This window comes from Homarus americanus, unplaced genomic scaffold, assembly GCF_018991925.1.
Source record: "Homarus americanus isolate GMGI-L3 unplaced genomic scaffold, GMGI_Hamer_2.0 scaffold43075, whole genome shotgun sequence".
NCBI classification, from domain to species: domain Eukaryota; kingdom Metazoa; phylum Arthropoda; class Malacostraca; order Decapoda; family Nephropidae; genus Homarus; species Homarus americanus.
In genome coordinates, this window is record NW_024756438.1 from 61425 (window position 1) to 77724 (window position 16300).

The 16300-nt window shown below is 43.6% G+C and overlaps 1 protein-coding gene across 3 annotated transcripts in view; it reads right to left on the bottom strand.

The window, feature by feature from the left end:
* Positions 1 to 9288: 9288 nt before the first annotated feature.
* LOC121856800 (AP-2 complex subunit alpha-like) overlaps positions 9289 to 16300 on the bottom strand; it is a 53871-nt gene continuing 46859 nt past the window's right edge. For all 3 annotated transcript variants that reach the window (XM_042352519.1, XM_042352517.1, XM_042352518.1), the window contains exons 19-20: positions 14277 to 14481; positions 9289 to 13626 (exon numbers count right to left, since the gene is read on the bottom strand). In XM_042352519.1, the coding sequence (XP_042208453.1) occupies positions 13549 to 13626; positions 14277 to 14481 (283 nt within the window). In that variant the 3' untranslated portion in view covers positions 9289 to 13548. The remainder of the gene's footprint in view (positions 13627 to 14276; positions 14482 to 16300) is intronic.

The window sequence follows — 16300 nt, forward strand, 5'->3', positions numbered from 1 at the left end:
GGATGAGTGTATTGTATAATTTTTTTGCTGTCAGGTGTATAGGGAGAAAGGGGGGAGGTGTTCTTCCTCTTTGGTCTAGGGGTCTTGACCACTATTTCTGTTGAGGGATGGGCTGCCATTTTATTCTTGGGACTCTGAGGAGTTAGGGGAGGATTGGGTTTGGTTTGGGTGTTTGTGGTCCGGGAGTTCATCGTGGTCGTGTGGGAAAAGTCAGGTGTAGGCAAGGTCGAGGTGGAGGGGCCGGGAGGTTTTGGGCTGATTACTCTGGGGGATGAGGTAGTGGTAGATTGGTGAGATAAGTCAGGTGTGGGCATGGCAGAAGTGGAGGGGCGGAGGGAGATTGCAGTGGTTTCTCTGGGTGGGGGGAGGGGCATGTTGGTCCGGTCGGAGATGGGGACAGTGGGGAAGATGAGGTCGGGACCGGTTCTGAAGGAGTCAGGAATGTTTATGGTAGGGAGGCCGTTCGCCTTCAAACCATCAATTGCCAGTTTTAGAAAAAGTGATCTGTTACCGTTGCTTAGGGTATGTGCCAAAAGTATGATGGTGGTGATTTTTGCGTCAGTGTCGGGGGAGGGAGGGGGGGCGGTCAGGTTGTTGGTCCAGTGTGGGGTTCAAGATTGTTTTGGTTCACACTCAGGATGGGATGGAGAAAGGAAACTCACAATGTGCTCTCTATATACATGTTGTATTGGATGTACAATGCAGCTTGGTGCTGGGAAGGCAGCATGGTTACAAGCGTGATGTAGAGAGAGCTGGTTGGTGAGGACGCTCAGAGAAGGACAGCTTGTGGGTCGCCATGCTCGCCAGCGGGAGAGAGGACCGCCAGGCAGGCGGAGGAGGAGCGAGGACCGCCAGGCAGGCGGAGGAGGAGCGAGGACCGCCAGGCAGGCGGAGGTGTTGCTGGCTGGTTGGTGTTGGTAGAAGGAGAGGCAGATCACCACGAGGTCAGGTCTTAAATAGCGGGGGTAGGCGTGGCTTAGCAGTTGACCCCCGCTCCGTGGTGTATGGCAGCGCTGGTTGACCTAGACCACGAGGCATACACTGGGGAATTGGTGGGGTCGGCTAGGCAGCGACAAACAGCGTTTGTAGGGGAGAATTCCACTACAATACTCCCCCTTCCCTCCAGGCGGTGTAGGAGACTTGTTGTCTGCAGGGTTGCATAGCACATGTGAGGCAGAACGGGCGGTGCATGCCTCATGTGAGACAACGGCGATGGCGTGGATGAGCCGGTCGCTGGATACAACTGTCTAGATACACAATATCTGTGGGAGTAGAGAGGGAGAATAAGTGTGTGTGGAGGCGATGAATGTTGTGCTTCCCTTACGGCAGGTACAGAGTCGCCAGATGCGCCTGTTGGGGTGTGTGGGCCTGGGTCAGGAGCAGGGGCTGCGTCAGCAGAAACGGATGAGGGCTCGTGACAGCAGCTGGGTCCACGACAGCAGCAGGGTGCAGGACATTAGCAGGGAGTACCTGGGGGAGAAAAGAGGGGTGTGTGTGTCCGCACTCAGGAACAGAGGCCGCATCAAGGGCGGCAGGGGTTACTGCTGGGCCGGGGTCGGCGTCTGAGGCAGGACGGGTGTGCTGGGGTCGGTAGGACGTGGTGCTTAGGGCAGGAAGAGGAGCTGGTGTCTGCTTCTGGGTGGATAAGCCAGTCTTCCATGTTGCTTGAAGACTGGGAGCGTGATCAGTTTCTCCTCCATCCTGTGTGAGTGCGAATCTCCGGGAGTCACCATTTGTGGGGTATGAGATGTTTTGGTTCACACTCAGGATGGGATGGAGAAAGGAAACTCACAATGTGCTCTCTATATACATGTTGTATTGGATGTACAATGCAGCTTGGTGCTGGGAAGGCAACATGGTTACAAGCGTGATGTAGAGAGAGCTGGTTGGTGAGGACGCTCAGAGAAGGACAGCTTGTGGGTCGCCATGCTCGCCAGCGGGAGAGAGGACCGCCAGGCAGGCGGAGGTGTTGCTGGCTGGTTGGTGTTGGTAGAAGGAGAGGCAGATCACCACGAGGTCAGGTCTTAAATAGCGGGGGTAGGCGTGGCTTAGCAGTTGACCCCCGCTCCGTGGTGTATGGCAGCGCTGGTTGACCTAGACCACGAGGCATACACTGGGGAATTGGTGGGGTCGGCTAGGCAGCGACAAACAGCGTTTGTAGGGGAGAATTCCACTACACCAGCAAGTGTGGGTGGGGAGGGTCGTGGGAGTAGGGAGTGAGTGGTGGGGAGGTGGAGGTGGTGCTGTGGGAGGTGAGGGTCGGCGGGGAGGGAGTGGTGTTGTGCTGTTATCGAGTCTGATTTTGCACTTGTTGCTGATGGCAGAGTGTGGGCCTTTACAGTTGCAGCATTTAGTTACAGTGGCAGTGCAGTTTCGGTATGAGTGGCCTTGATTGGCACATTTTGAACAAGTTTGTGTGTTACTGCAACGGTTGGTGTTGTGTCCAAATTGGTTGCAATTGTAGCATTGGTGAACTGGTATGTAGTGTTGGAATTCAATGTCTCGTGAGGGGATGATGTTGTTGCCGAATTTTATTCCGCTAGATTTTAATTTGATGGCGTCTGTTTGAGTAGCTGTGGTGATTTTAAGCATGGGGAGAGAACCCATCCGGACTGCAGATGACATTTGATTGGTGTTGTGTGAATTGAGTTCTGTCAATAGGTTAGGGTTGTCAAGGATATGATGGATGACTTTTCTACATATGAGAGTGCATTTTGCGCGGTATTCGGGTGAGCTGAGGACCGTTAGGCCATTGTCTTTTAATATTTTGTTCATTGCTGGGGAGTGGACATACTCAATAACACTTCCAACCCTACTGGGTGGACATACTCAATAACATATAACTCTTATAGTCACTTAGCACCATAAAGACCAGGGCAACTGCCACTACAACACTCAGTCGTCAGGGGTGATACTCAAGCAACAGCCATGGGGTCCAGCCACCATGGAGTACTTTCCGACGAACTCTGGAGATCCCAGTGGATTAATTCCACGACACAAATAGCCCTACTGAGTTAGACACTCATCCACCAATGATGGGGGCTGGTAGTGGTGTGTGGCGTGGTGATCCGGGGTCACCTCGCAGGCCGAGCGTTAGGGCCAGACGAGCCAGCTATGGGGGCTATAGATAGTCTGAAGTGTCTGACGGCCGGGTCTCACGAAGGTAACTGATCCTACTGGACCTCGGACATCTCCCCAGACATAGTGGATACAACATCCACGCTACAGACACGGCCTAGGCTGCGTTAGGGACCTGTATGGATGAAGGGACGGGCACTCACTAACGGCAACAACAACATCACGTTTCAGGGGACGTTAAAGACGTAAATATGACTTCACTCAGAGCATATCAACTACGTTACTGTAACACTTGCACAATCAACTATTAATTGGGACAAATCACTTAAAGAAGGGCGAATTACAACACAGCGTGGAATGGCATACCTGTATGGATGAAGGGACGGGCACTCACTAACGGTAGAAATGCCCGCGGCGCCCTCACTCAAAATAGGCCAGGGAGTCCACCTACTTCTATTCCGATGAATTAATTTACGGTACACTCTGACGTTGAAACCGAGACTATGAACTCAGTTTCATTCCCTACTATTATCTTCACTAACAATGCTCTGACTCAGCTATCAAAAGCAAAATTAAATTGATTACAAAGGGTTGGATGGCAACAGGTCCCAACATACAGCGTCTAAACAAAGACGGCCTATCGATGACGTCATCAAGGAACAGAGAAAACGGAGGACGTTTCCACTGGGGGACTCGGAAGGTTTTGTGGACGTTTGAGCGTAATATGAATCCTTAAGGTTTTCAGGTTAGCCATTATCACGATCATGACAGGGGGTCAACTACTATGCCACGCCTACCCCCTGCTATTTAAGACCTGACCTCGTGGTGACCTGTCTCTTTCTACCTCCACCAACCAGCCAGCAAAACCTCCTCCGCCGCTGCCTGGCGGCCCTCGCTCCTCCTCCGCCTGCCTGGCGGTCCTCGCTCCCGCCGGCGAGCATGGCGACCCACAACCTGTCCTTCTCTGAGCATCCTCACCAACCAGCTCTCTCTACATCACGCTTGTAACCATGCTGCCTTCCCAGCACCAAGCTGCATTGTACATCCAATACAACATGTATATAGAGAGCACATTGTGAGTTTCCTTTCTCCAACCCATCCTGAGTGTGAACCAAATATCCTGAACCCCACAAATGGTGACTCCCGGAGATTCGCACTCACACAGGATGGAGGAGAAACTGATCACGCTCCCAGTCTTCAAGCAACATGGAAGACTGGCTTATCCACCCAGAAGCAGACACCAGCTCCTCTTCCTGCCCTAAGCACCACGTCCTACCGACCCCAGCACACCCGTCCTGCCTCAGACGCCGACCCCGGCCCAGCAGTAACCCCTGCCGCCCCTGATGCGGCCTCTGTTCCTGAGTGCGGACCACACACCCCTCTTTTCTCCCCCAGGTACTCCCTGCTAATGTCCTGCACCCTGCTGCTGTCGTGGACCCAGCTGCTGTCACGAGCCCTCATCCGTTTCTGCTGACGCAGCCCCTGCTCCTGACCCAGGCCCACACACCCCAACAGGCGCATCTGGCGACTCTGTACCTGCCGTGAGGGAAGAACAAAATTCATCGCCTCCACACACCCTTTTTCTCCCTCTCTTCTCCCACAAATAGTTTGTATATAGACAGTTGTATCCAGCGACTGCCTCATCCACGCCATCGCCGTTGTCTCACATGAGGCATGCACCGCCCGTTCAGCCTCACATGTGCTATGCAACCCTGCAGACAACAAGTCTCCTACACCGCCTGGAGGGAAGGGGGAGTATTGTAGTGGATTTCTCCCCAACAAACGCTGTTTTTCGCGGAGTAGCCGACCCCACCAATTCCCCAGTGTATGCCTCGTGGTCTAGGTCAACCAGCGCCGCCATACATCACAGAGCGGGAGTCAACTACTAAGCCACGCCTACCCCCTGCTATTTAAGACCTGACCTCGTGGTGACCTGTCTCTTTCTACCTCCACCAACCAGCTAGCAACACCTCCTCCTCCGCCGCTGCCTGGCGGCCCTCGCTCCTCCTCCGCCTGCTTGGCGGTCCTCTCTCCCGCCGGCGAGCATGGCGACCCACAAGCTGTCCTTCTCTGAGCATCCTCACCAACCAGCTCTCTCTACATCACGCTTGTAACCATGCTGCCTTCCCAGCACCAAGCTGCATTGTACATCCAATACAACATGTATATAGAGTGCACATTGTGAGTTTCCTTTCTCCATTCCATCCTGAGTGTGAACCAAACATCTTGAACCCCACAATGCTCAGAGAAGGACAGCTTGTGGGTCGCCATGCTCGCCGGCGGGAGCGAGGACCGCCAGGCAGGCGGAGGAGGAGGAGGTGTTGCTGGCTGGTTGGTGGAGGTAGAAAGAGACAGGTCACCACGAGGTCAGGTCTTAAATAGCGGGGGTAGGCGTGGCTTAGTAGTTGACCCCTGCTCCGTGATGTATGGCGGCACTGGTTGACCTAGACCACGAGGCATACACTGGGGAATTGGTGGGGTCGGCTACTCAGCAGCAAACAGCGTTTGTAGGGGAGAAATCCACTACAAGTCCAAGCGTGATGTAGAGGGAGGTGGTTGGTGGGGGTGCTTAGAGGAGAACATGTGGGGTACGTGATGTTGGGTTCACACTCAGGATGGGATGTAGAAAGGAAACTCACAATGTGCTCTCTGTATACATGTTGCATTGGATGTACAATGCAGCTTGGTGCTGGGAAGTGGCAGCGTGGTTACAAGCATGATGTAGAGAGAGCTGGTTGGTGAGGGTGCTCAGAGGGGAACCAGCTTGTGGGTCGCCATGCTCGCCGGCGGGAGCGAGGCCGCCAGGCAGGAGTGGAGGAGGTGTTGCTTGCTGGTTGGTGTAGGTAGAAAGAGAATAGGTCACCACGAGGTCAGGTCTTATTTAGCGGAGGTAGGCGTGGCTTAATAATTGACCTCCGTCATGTAAGGCGGCGCTGGTTGACCTAGACCACGAGGCATACACTGGGGAATTCGCGGACAAGCGTCTGTAGGGGAGGAATCCACTATAAACACGCAGCTTGTAGGGCGGCATAGTCACCGGTGGGAGCGAGGGCCATCAGGCAGGAGTGGAGGTGGAGGTGTTGCTTGCTGGTGGCTGTAGATAGAAAGAGAGGGGTCACCACAAGGTGAGGTCTTATATAGCGGAGGTAGGCGTGGCTTGATAGTTGACCTCCGCTATGTAGGTGGCGCTGGTTGCCGACCTTGACCACGAGGCGCAGGCTGAGGAATTCAAGGGTTGGCTAGTCAGCGACAACGGCAGTTGTAGGGGAGGAATCCACTACAATACTCCCCCTTCCCTCCAGGCGGTGTAGGAGACTTGTTGTCTGCAGGGTTACATCCCACATGTGAGGCATAACGGGCAGTGCAGGAGACTTGTCGGCAGGGTTGTATGCCACATGTGAGACATAACGGCGAGGGCGTGGATGAGCCGGCCGCTATGGGAAACACTTTGCCTAGACACAGGAGATCTGTGGGAGAAGAGAGGGAGAAGGAGGGTTGTGGAGGCGAGGAATGTGGTGCTTCTCTCGCGGCAGGTACAGAGTCCTCAGTAGTGCCTGCTGGGTGTGTGGGTCCGCGTCAGGAGCAGGGGCCACGTCAGGAGCAGGGGCTGTGTCAGGAAGAGGGTCCATGACAGCAGCAGGGTGCATGACAGCAGCAGGGTGCAAGACAGCAGCAGGGTCCATGACAGCAGCAGGGTGCAGGACAGTAGCAGGGAGTACCTGAGGGAGAAAAGAGGGGTGTGTGGGGCCGTATCAGGAGCAGGGGCCGCGTCAGGAGCAGAGGCCACGACAGCAGGAGGGTTCAGGACAGTAGCAGGGGGTACTGCTGGGCCGGGGGGAGCGTCTGAGGCAGGACGGGTGTGGTGGGGTCGGTAGGACGTGGTGCTTGGGGTAGGAAGAGGAGCGGCTGTCTGTTTAGAGTAGCAGAGCTGCTCTAGGGTGTCTAACCTGCGGTGTAGAGACAGTAGTTGTAGAGCCGATGAGCGCTGCCTCTGCGTGGATAAGCCAGTCTTCCATGCTGATTGAAGACTGGGAGAGTGATCAGTTTCTCCTCCATCCTGTGTGAGTGCGAATCTCCGGGGGTCACCATTTGTGGGGTTATGAGCTATTGGTTCACACTCAAGATGGGATGGAGAAAGGAAACTCACAAAGTGCTCTCTGTATACATATTGTATTGGATGTACAATGCAGCTTGTTGCTGGGGGGTTGGCAGCGTGAGTCCAAGCGTGATGTAGAGAGAGCTGGTTGGTGAGGGTGCTTAGAGGAGGACCAGCCTGAACATTACTAAGAAATCTTTTTATAGAACTGTTCCCAAGCCCACCCATGACCATAAGAATCTCTTAGTATTACCATTTCACAAAAATTTCTCTCAAATTCCTTTACAACTAAAAACCTGGAACGCCAATGTGGCATTTAAAAACTCATGCACTGTTAAACAAATGTTAATCAAGAACTCCCCCAACAACACAATTGGTTGCATTTATAAAGTTCCTTGCAAGGAATGTAATATGTTTCACTTTGGCCAGACAGGTAAAGATCTTGTAACTAGACTTACAACATAAATATAGTGTTAGGACAGGCCAGGAATCCAATGCTCTGTTTGTTCATCTGAGGGATAATAAGCATTGCATTGAATGGGATAATGCCTCCTCAATATTACCTTGTAATTCAATTGACAGTAGGAACATTATAGAATCTAGTCTCATTAAACATACCAAAGCAGTCAACATTTATTTGAGCAATGGCATGTACAAACTGGACAATTTTGTAAATAAGATGATTTGTAACCAGGTGAGAAGGTTGGGTCACCTTACTCTCTGACCTGACTACCGACCGTTGCGGTGCCTTTTAAAGATTAGTAGGGTCATTACCTAATACCTGACCATTGTGGACCTGATCTCACCCTCCTCTGTATATATATACACCTTGTTTTGTACTTCTCCTTAGTCTGTACTCACCCCTGAAGATGTGAATTACACGAAAGCGCTTGGGAACTTCGTGTTTTCTTCTTTCCTTGTGGTTATCAGCATATATATATATATATATTTCATTAGCCCAATAAAGCACGCGGACTTCTACATATAATCAACACCTCACCCCGCCAGGATTCGAACCCACGGCCCACGACTGTGACCGGGGAACGCTACCTCTAGACCACCAGGATACTGAAAGCAGTCCTAGACTATTATATTTCACACAAAGCCTGTTCAACGAGCTTATGGCACCCTGAGCCTCTAATGGGGATTACCCGTATCACTTAGGTGACCAGAGTAACGTTTTACCAAATCCGGCTTCGAAACACGAGGATCCATATATATTTCATTAGCCCAATAAAGTGATACGGGTAGCCCCCATTAGAACACACACACACACACACACACACACACACACACACACACACACACACACACACACACACACACACACACACACACACACACACACACACACACACACACACACACACACACACACACACACACACACACACACACACACACACACACACACACACACACACACACACACACACACACACACACACACACACACACACACACACACACACACACACACACACACACACACACACACACACACACACACACACACACACACACACACACACACACACACACACACACACACACACACACACACACACACACACACACACACACACACACACACACACACACACACACACACACACACACACACACACACACACACATGCTGATAGCCACAAGGAAAGAAGAAAACACGAAGTTCCTACAGTGATTTACTTGCATATATATATATATATATATATATATATATATATATATATATATATATATATATATATATATATATATATATATATATATATATATATATATATATATATATATAATGGTTGCCCCTGGTGTAACAAGGATGGCCGGCCCAAGAGCCACCTAGGCGTGAATTTGTTTAAGGTGTAGAAGATGTCGCCAACACAACAACCACACCCTAAGTGAACGAGTTGCATGACCCAGTGTCAAGGAATAATCCGACTAAATTGGACAACTCGCCAACTGCACTGGCTAACTATTACCCCGGAACATGTTCCGCAAATCGATTAACATGCAGGTTCCCAATTACTGCTGTGTAGACAAGAGGAAAATGGTATAAAGAAACTTGCCCATATATATCACTCGTTATGACAACGGGGAGTATGACAAAGCAATGCAATATACACATTTATTTACCATTCACTTACATACAATAATTTCAATATGGAACACATTATGGCTTTGAGAAATCCCAAGGAAACAATCTAAATGTCTTAAATTATCTGAGTAATAATTACAAACCTGCTTTAAACAGTACCTTTTGCCTTAAAAGTGTTGGATGTGTTGCACCCAAATAGACTAATGGAAAACATTTATGTACTGAGTATATCTGCAGATTTATATGTACTATATGTTCTAAGTGTGTGTGCATGTATGTAGTTCAGTATACTTCTGTAAGAGTGAGTGTATTTACTAGCAACAAAATACATTAACAATGGTTAATCAACAATTTACCACAATAAATACTTATTACAATTAAATACTATATGTAGGACAAAAACATAAAATTGTTTCCGTGATTTTCTCCAAAACCATATTCTTTGACTAAGTCAACATTTCATCTCCATATGTTGACCAAGGCCAACTTTCTAACATTCTGGGAGAATCAGCAAATACAGCATTGGTCTTGATACCCCCCATACCTACTTTTGAAGATGTAATAGCATTCTTAAATACCTCAAGAAACAAGCAGTACCCCTTTTAAAATGTATTATCAGATCATCCAATGCCTTACCACTCCCAGAACACATTATTAATTAGTCCTATTTTATTTATTCTGTGAACTGAAGTTCTTCAATAAGTTTGTGCAGGCAGTTACACTTGGTTGCAAATAATACAATCAACCTTAACTGCCATTCACAATGTTACAAGGCAGACCATATTCAAATTGAGTAATGTATGCCACCATTTCACATCTACTCTACAATATACCATACAACAGATTTCAACAACTTGAGTAACAATTCATCAACCATCTCTTGAGATTACACCTGTGACACTCAAATGTCAGTCTTATGTGAGGGACTTGCATTTCTTTACTGAAATGATCCTAAATATTAACAGTGTAAACATAGTACCACCAATGGGTCAATATGGTTCAGTGTCATAATAAAAAAAAGATAACCGAGTTAACAGTTTTTTATAAATGTACTGTTGGTGAAGGTGCTGCATTTACAAGCTGTCATAATATCCCAGGAAGCAATAAACTATATCATAAAGCAAATAAATCAAAAGCCACATGTCTGAATGGAATGTCTGAGAAAAAGTCTTTTATTATAAAACCCTACTGGGCAAGAAGCCCCGACAAGAGACACAGACATGCAGCGAAAAGGTGTGAAACAGCTGACTAGGCTTGTGCTAGACACTACAACTGGAATATAAAATTTAGCTAAACTGTGCTGTTAACTTGGTTTCTTATTTAAAATGTGACAGTGAATTGATTCCCATTGACTATTATCGTCTCTAGACATGTCACTGCTTCTGGTTCTCATAATGCAAAAAAATAAATATAAGAATAAAACTTTACACACAGTCAGAAAGGTCAAGGTCACAGCTGTTCATAAATGTAACTCTCACTTAGAAGATACAAAATTATTGACATGTTGCCATTACAACAAAATATGAATCAATTATTACTGAAATCTCAGAATTTTTTTTTTTTAATTACCTGATAAGATGTCACTAACTACAACCATGCCATCTCGTCAATCCTTTCCAGAGCTGAGAATCTGTTAAGAAAACAATTATCTGCTATTTCTTGCAATCCATACTTATAAAGCCTTAAGGACTTTTCTATTTCAAATCTTTAGGATCATTAGAAAAATAAATTATTAAAATCAAAAGTTAACTTAAAATGATGTTAAATTCTTTAAAAGTTCTAAAACATCATTAGGGACCTGGATTTTGGCTTTTAAGTTTTTGTTCTGTAAAGATGGTAGAATTAGCTGACCAATCTTTCAGTTTACAAATAAGATTCTATTCTTTCCAGTTTAAAATAAGATTCTATTCTTTCATAAACCAAGTCTTCATTCAACTTTGCACCAAAACTACTTCAACATAATTTGTTCAGGAAGAAAAAACATACTGCTAAAAGCTCTTGACAACTTATAACTGCATTTTATGGATGGGATCTCTGTTGTATAGAACTAAGCTGGATAAATGCATGAATATGACTGGTAGTAAACAAATTACCACCTACTGTACATCTAACTTTTTATCGGGATATGACAAGTTTATATTAGAAACATAAGTTACTTGCCAGTTTAAACACACAAAAGACAAGCTACAGAAAAGCTAACTTTCAGAATCATATGTCACAAATAAATTACTGTATAAAGATTTTGAGGGTAATTTTCAGTCCTACAATCTGGGCATTAGTTCAACAACAAATAATGTTGTGATCTCATTAAGAACTGTAACTAGAGCTCTACTCAAATCTGAAATCAAGAAGCATTTCCAATAACAATATTCCAAGTTCACCAATAAAGATTTAAGTACAGTACTGTATCAGAAACTCAAATTCCAGCCAGGATCATGGTTAAACCTGATGAGCCTAAAAGTATCAATAACAAAATGGTTTAGAAAATGATCCTTGAATCAAAAAGTTATTTGGATTATTATTGATGTATAATATATACATTTTTCTATTTTATTCAGTCATCTTCACAACACTGACAACTTTTCCACATCAATACCACGTAACTGCTGCCAACTGGAAAAACAGAAGCTCTAACACCTCCAAAGGGTTATGAGCTAAAACTTCTCTAAAATCTTCAGTTCATGACACTTGGTTATGTAATTTGTATGCAAAGAACATCTTCAAGTTTAAAGTTTAACACAGTAACTTCTACGTGACTGTTCTAATTTCCCCATTGTTCAGAAAAGCCCCTGCAGCTGAGAAAATATAAAAGTGACAATTACAATAAGTGGAGATATACTTTACAAGATTCAAGGCCCATGAAACTCCTTAACTACTGTCTATACTTCTGACCAGTGTCTGCTTATAATACAATAAATGTCTTTGCTGCCCAATAATACACAATAAGAACCAAGTCAGGACATAATTACAATCTGATATGAAGTCTAAAATAATAACTTACATTAGCATTAACTCTATACAATAATGATCTCTGCACCTTTCATGCATCTCAAATTATTTTACATTTATGAATCCACACATGAGGAATGAATGGAACTACTGATACACAGGTTTCTTTACAACTATAAACAGGATGCTGGAACAGACCAACGACAATCACATAAAAATTCTGCCGCCACAAAGTATCACCTTAATCTTCATAAGATCTACCAGCAGTGCTGATGATAATAAGCAACAGGAAGTCCTTCATTGACAAGCTCTAGTAACATGCAAGACCTTGTGATCAGCAAAAAAGTTAATATTTGCTCTTAAGAACAGTGTCACATAGATTTTAGACCTAGGCAGTAGAAATAAAATTTGCCAATGAAATATAAAGAATTATTTGAAGGGAAATGTTTGTGACAAACTAATAAAATGTCTGATATACATATTTAAAGATGTGGTAATTTATAATATTAACTTATAATAAACTGTTTTCAACACTATACACTAGGATTCAAAAGCTTACAGCCAAGAGGAAATTGACACCAAGTCACATCTAGTTCTCCCTTCAACTCCCTACACACACATATTCGTCACTGCTAATGTCTATACACACTACATCTTATAAATGTGACTGGTGTTAACAAATATCCTTATGCTGGTCTTTTGATCCTTTTGCTAACTGGATTCTTGCCCTGTACTGGTTTGCCAGTAAGTTTCAAGACAGCTATTGGTATAATAGTACTAAGTGGCATGACTTGAAACAATTAAGCATGGTATGTATTCATGCCACTAATTTAAGATTTAAATTCATATTCATGAAATAATTCCATCAGTAACAAGATTTGCTTGAAAACAATACATTTAAAAATATCCTTTGTCAAATAATAACAAATATAAAAAAAACCCAACCCTGGTGAATGTGGTTGCTATCAGAAAACAAACAAAATAACCAAATATACTAAAAAATAAATAAATCACTGGGAACTATGGTGGACATGTTAAAATCTTGTGTTGGTAGCTTTTTCTGGTATTATGCTTAAATGATTCTGTCTTAAAACACATTCACTCATTTTTACAATTACCACTTCAGCAGACATTCTACTGTGATTTAAACTCAATAAATAGTCACTGTGATGGAAACTGACTGGTGTTTCGATGTTGCTGTATCACGAGTCACTGGTGGTGTTTCACTAACTTTACTGAGGTTTCACAACTGTTATGATCACTCAGGTATTTTTCCCACATAGTTTCTCTGTATGTGGATGAAACTAGTCAAGTGAGTCTGTTGAGGTTAAAACTGTTCAGCTAACAAGTCTGCCAAAATCTGTGCTGTGGATTCTTTACTGGCACGGATTGTTAGTCGATACATCTGAAAGATAAATGTAAGTTAATAATTTTTCTAAATGTGGTCTTTCAAACTAGTTAAAGAGTGCAATAATTTATATAAAAAAAAAGACCTTATCTAAGAAGAACATCATAGTCATCAGTAATTAATATTGTCTGCTGTCCGCACCACCCATCTGGCGAGTCCAGTACAGTACAATATAACAATTTTCACATGTGTTAAATGGCATCACTTGCGCAGACAGGTGCCAGTACAATATTCCCACAAAAATTAGACCCCACTTTAATAAGTACAGTAAAAGAAATTGCAATAACAAATAATATTTAATAAAGATAAAACACATTAATTACTAATAATGTTGAAGTAGAGTAGCAATTCAATAAAGAAATGAGTAAACTAAGAATTTACCACAAAATATATTATTCCAGTTTTCTTTATGGAAAATGAACACCTACCACTATTTCCTGGTTCTCCAAATTTTACATTATTACTATGGTTATATCATCTTTCCACCTTGAAGGAAATTAAAAAAAAGGAAGTTTGTAACTGAATTGATTTAATTTTTTAGGCAATTTGTAATATTGAGACCCTTACCTAGCAATGTTCTAAAACTTCAACACAAACACTTCATGAGTGAAACTTCAAAGCACCAAGATGAATGTAGCCAAACTGACCTCAGCTTGGCGGTTGGGTTCCAGACGGAGAAGACAGCCTATTTGTTGTGTGCGTGTGTGGATGATGGCTGCACAAACGTAGTTCTCAGGGTTTGGATCGATGCCTTCCAGCAGCTGCATGCCAAAGCCCAAAAGTTTGGTCTTGATGGAAGCATTTTCCATGGGTCCAGTTGCTTTAAATATTTTTTGTGCCTCTTGTAGGGGTCTAATTAAGAATACAGGTACTATATGAAAATCTGCTCAAGAGGAATACCCTTTTTAGTTAAGAATAATAATAAAAAACTTCTTGTGCACATTTAAAGCCATCATATGTAATGTTCCGCTAAAAATATACTACCACCTGTAATACAGAAGAATCTCTCTAATTTGCCATTCAATAATTTGCAAAATGACTTAGTTCACATTGATTTCATTGGCTTTACCATATATTAAATTTGCAATAAAAATGTTAGAGAAGTACGTAATAGCTAAATTAAAAAACTTACATCAACAGGATGTCCCTAAGATTGTTTCTGCAAGTGGCAACGTGCTCCTGTATTTTCCTCATTTAAGCCCATTTCCGAGCACAATGTCTGGTACACCAAATATCCTCCCAAAATAATGAAAAATAAACATCTCGAGTTGCAGGATATGCTAGCAGCAGGGCCAATGAGAGCTGGCACTAAGCCCGGGGCAAGATGCTTCATTGAACCCCCACTCCCTAATCTTCCTCCCAACCTTTTTTTTTCCACAAGTTTTTTTACGTGACTTAGGGTTAACCTACGGCAGGGTTGGAAAAAATCACGATTTAAAAAAAAAAAAATCGATTTATTTGATTTAAACCAGATTTTTTTATTTAAATCGATTTTTTTTTTGGTTTTACTAATTGCATTAAATTAGTATTTTTAAAACATATAAACAGTATTTTTCAACCAAAGTTTATTCAGGATAATAAACAGAAAATTGGCATTAAGATATTTATGCAGTAGATGTACCAATGGATTTTAACACAATAATATTCTTTTTGTAAAATTAAAGAAAACTGGTAACATATCTTACATTTGAGGGCACAAATCCAAACGTAATAATGAAATTTAACATAAATGCTCTTATAGGATTAGTTTTTCAAAAATTAATAACTTAACTTTTTCAAGTCAACAGAATAATATTCTCATTTTGTAAAAAAATAATACTGGTAACAAGTTTAAGAATTACCGGTAATAACTTCAAGTCAACACAATATTCTCATTCTGTAAACAACAAAAATAGTTCAAAACATTTAAATTAGCTTAGTTGAACATTGAAATGCTTATACATATACTGTGACAAGCTTAGATGCCTTTTCCTATCCTAGGCGATTTCTTACCTTTGAGTGTACAAATCCATATGTGGAAAAAATTCTCTCAACCCCTGCTGATGATGCAACAGCTGTAAATAATTGCCTAGGAACATCCATTACATTTTCTGTCATATCATTGGCAAAATACTGCCACCAAGCAAGGGGTGAGAGAGATTTTACAACATCTTTACCAAAATAGACCTCTTTAAATGGTGCACTTCTTCCATGGAAGGACATTAATCTTGAAAGGAAATGTGGAAGACTTGCACACATACTGTTCTGCAATGTCTCGCTGCTCAGGAGTCAGATGTCTGCCCTGATACCTTGGATCTATCACATTAGCTAGAAAATGGGCAGGTGTCAATGATACTTTGATCCTTTTTTCAAAATTATCCATATTCTTCTTATCTGTTAAATACTCCTTAATATCAGTTTTCAGTTTTACCCAGATTTCTACAGCATCACTGAATAGGGTATGTTCTCTCTGGACACAGTCCAATGCCACAGCAATAGGCTTAAGTCTCTCTAAATAGTCTTCTGCAGTTCTTTTTATGCCTTATCCTTAACTTTCCTTTCAATTTTCTTATCAATGTCTTCAATATTTTCTTTGCACACTTTGACAAGGGTCTCCCAGTTCTTTAAATAAGATTCAATAGAATCTGTCACTGTGTTCCATCGTGTGTCTGATGGCATTACTAGCATTGTT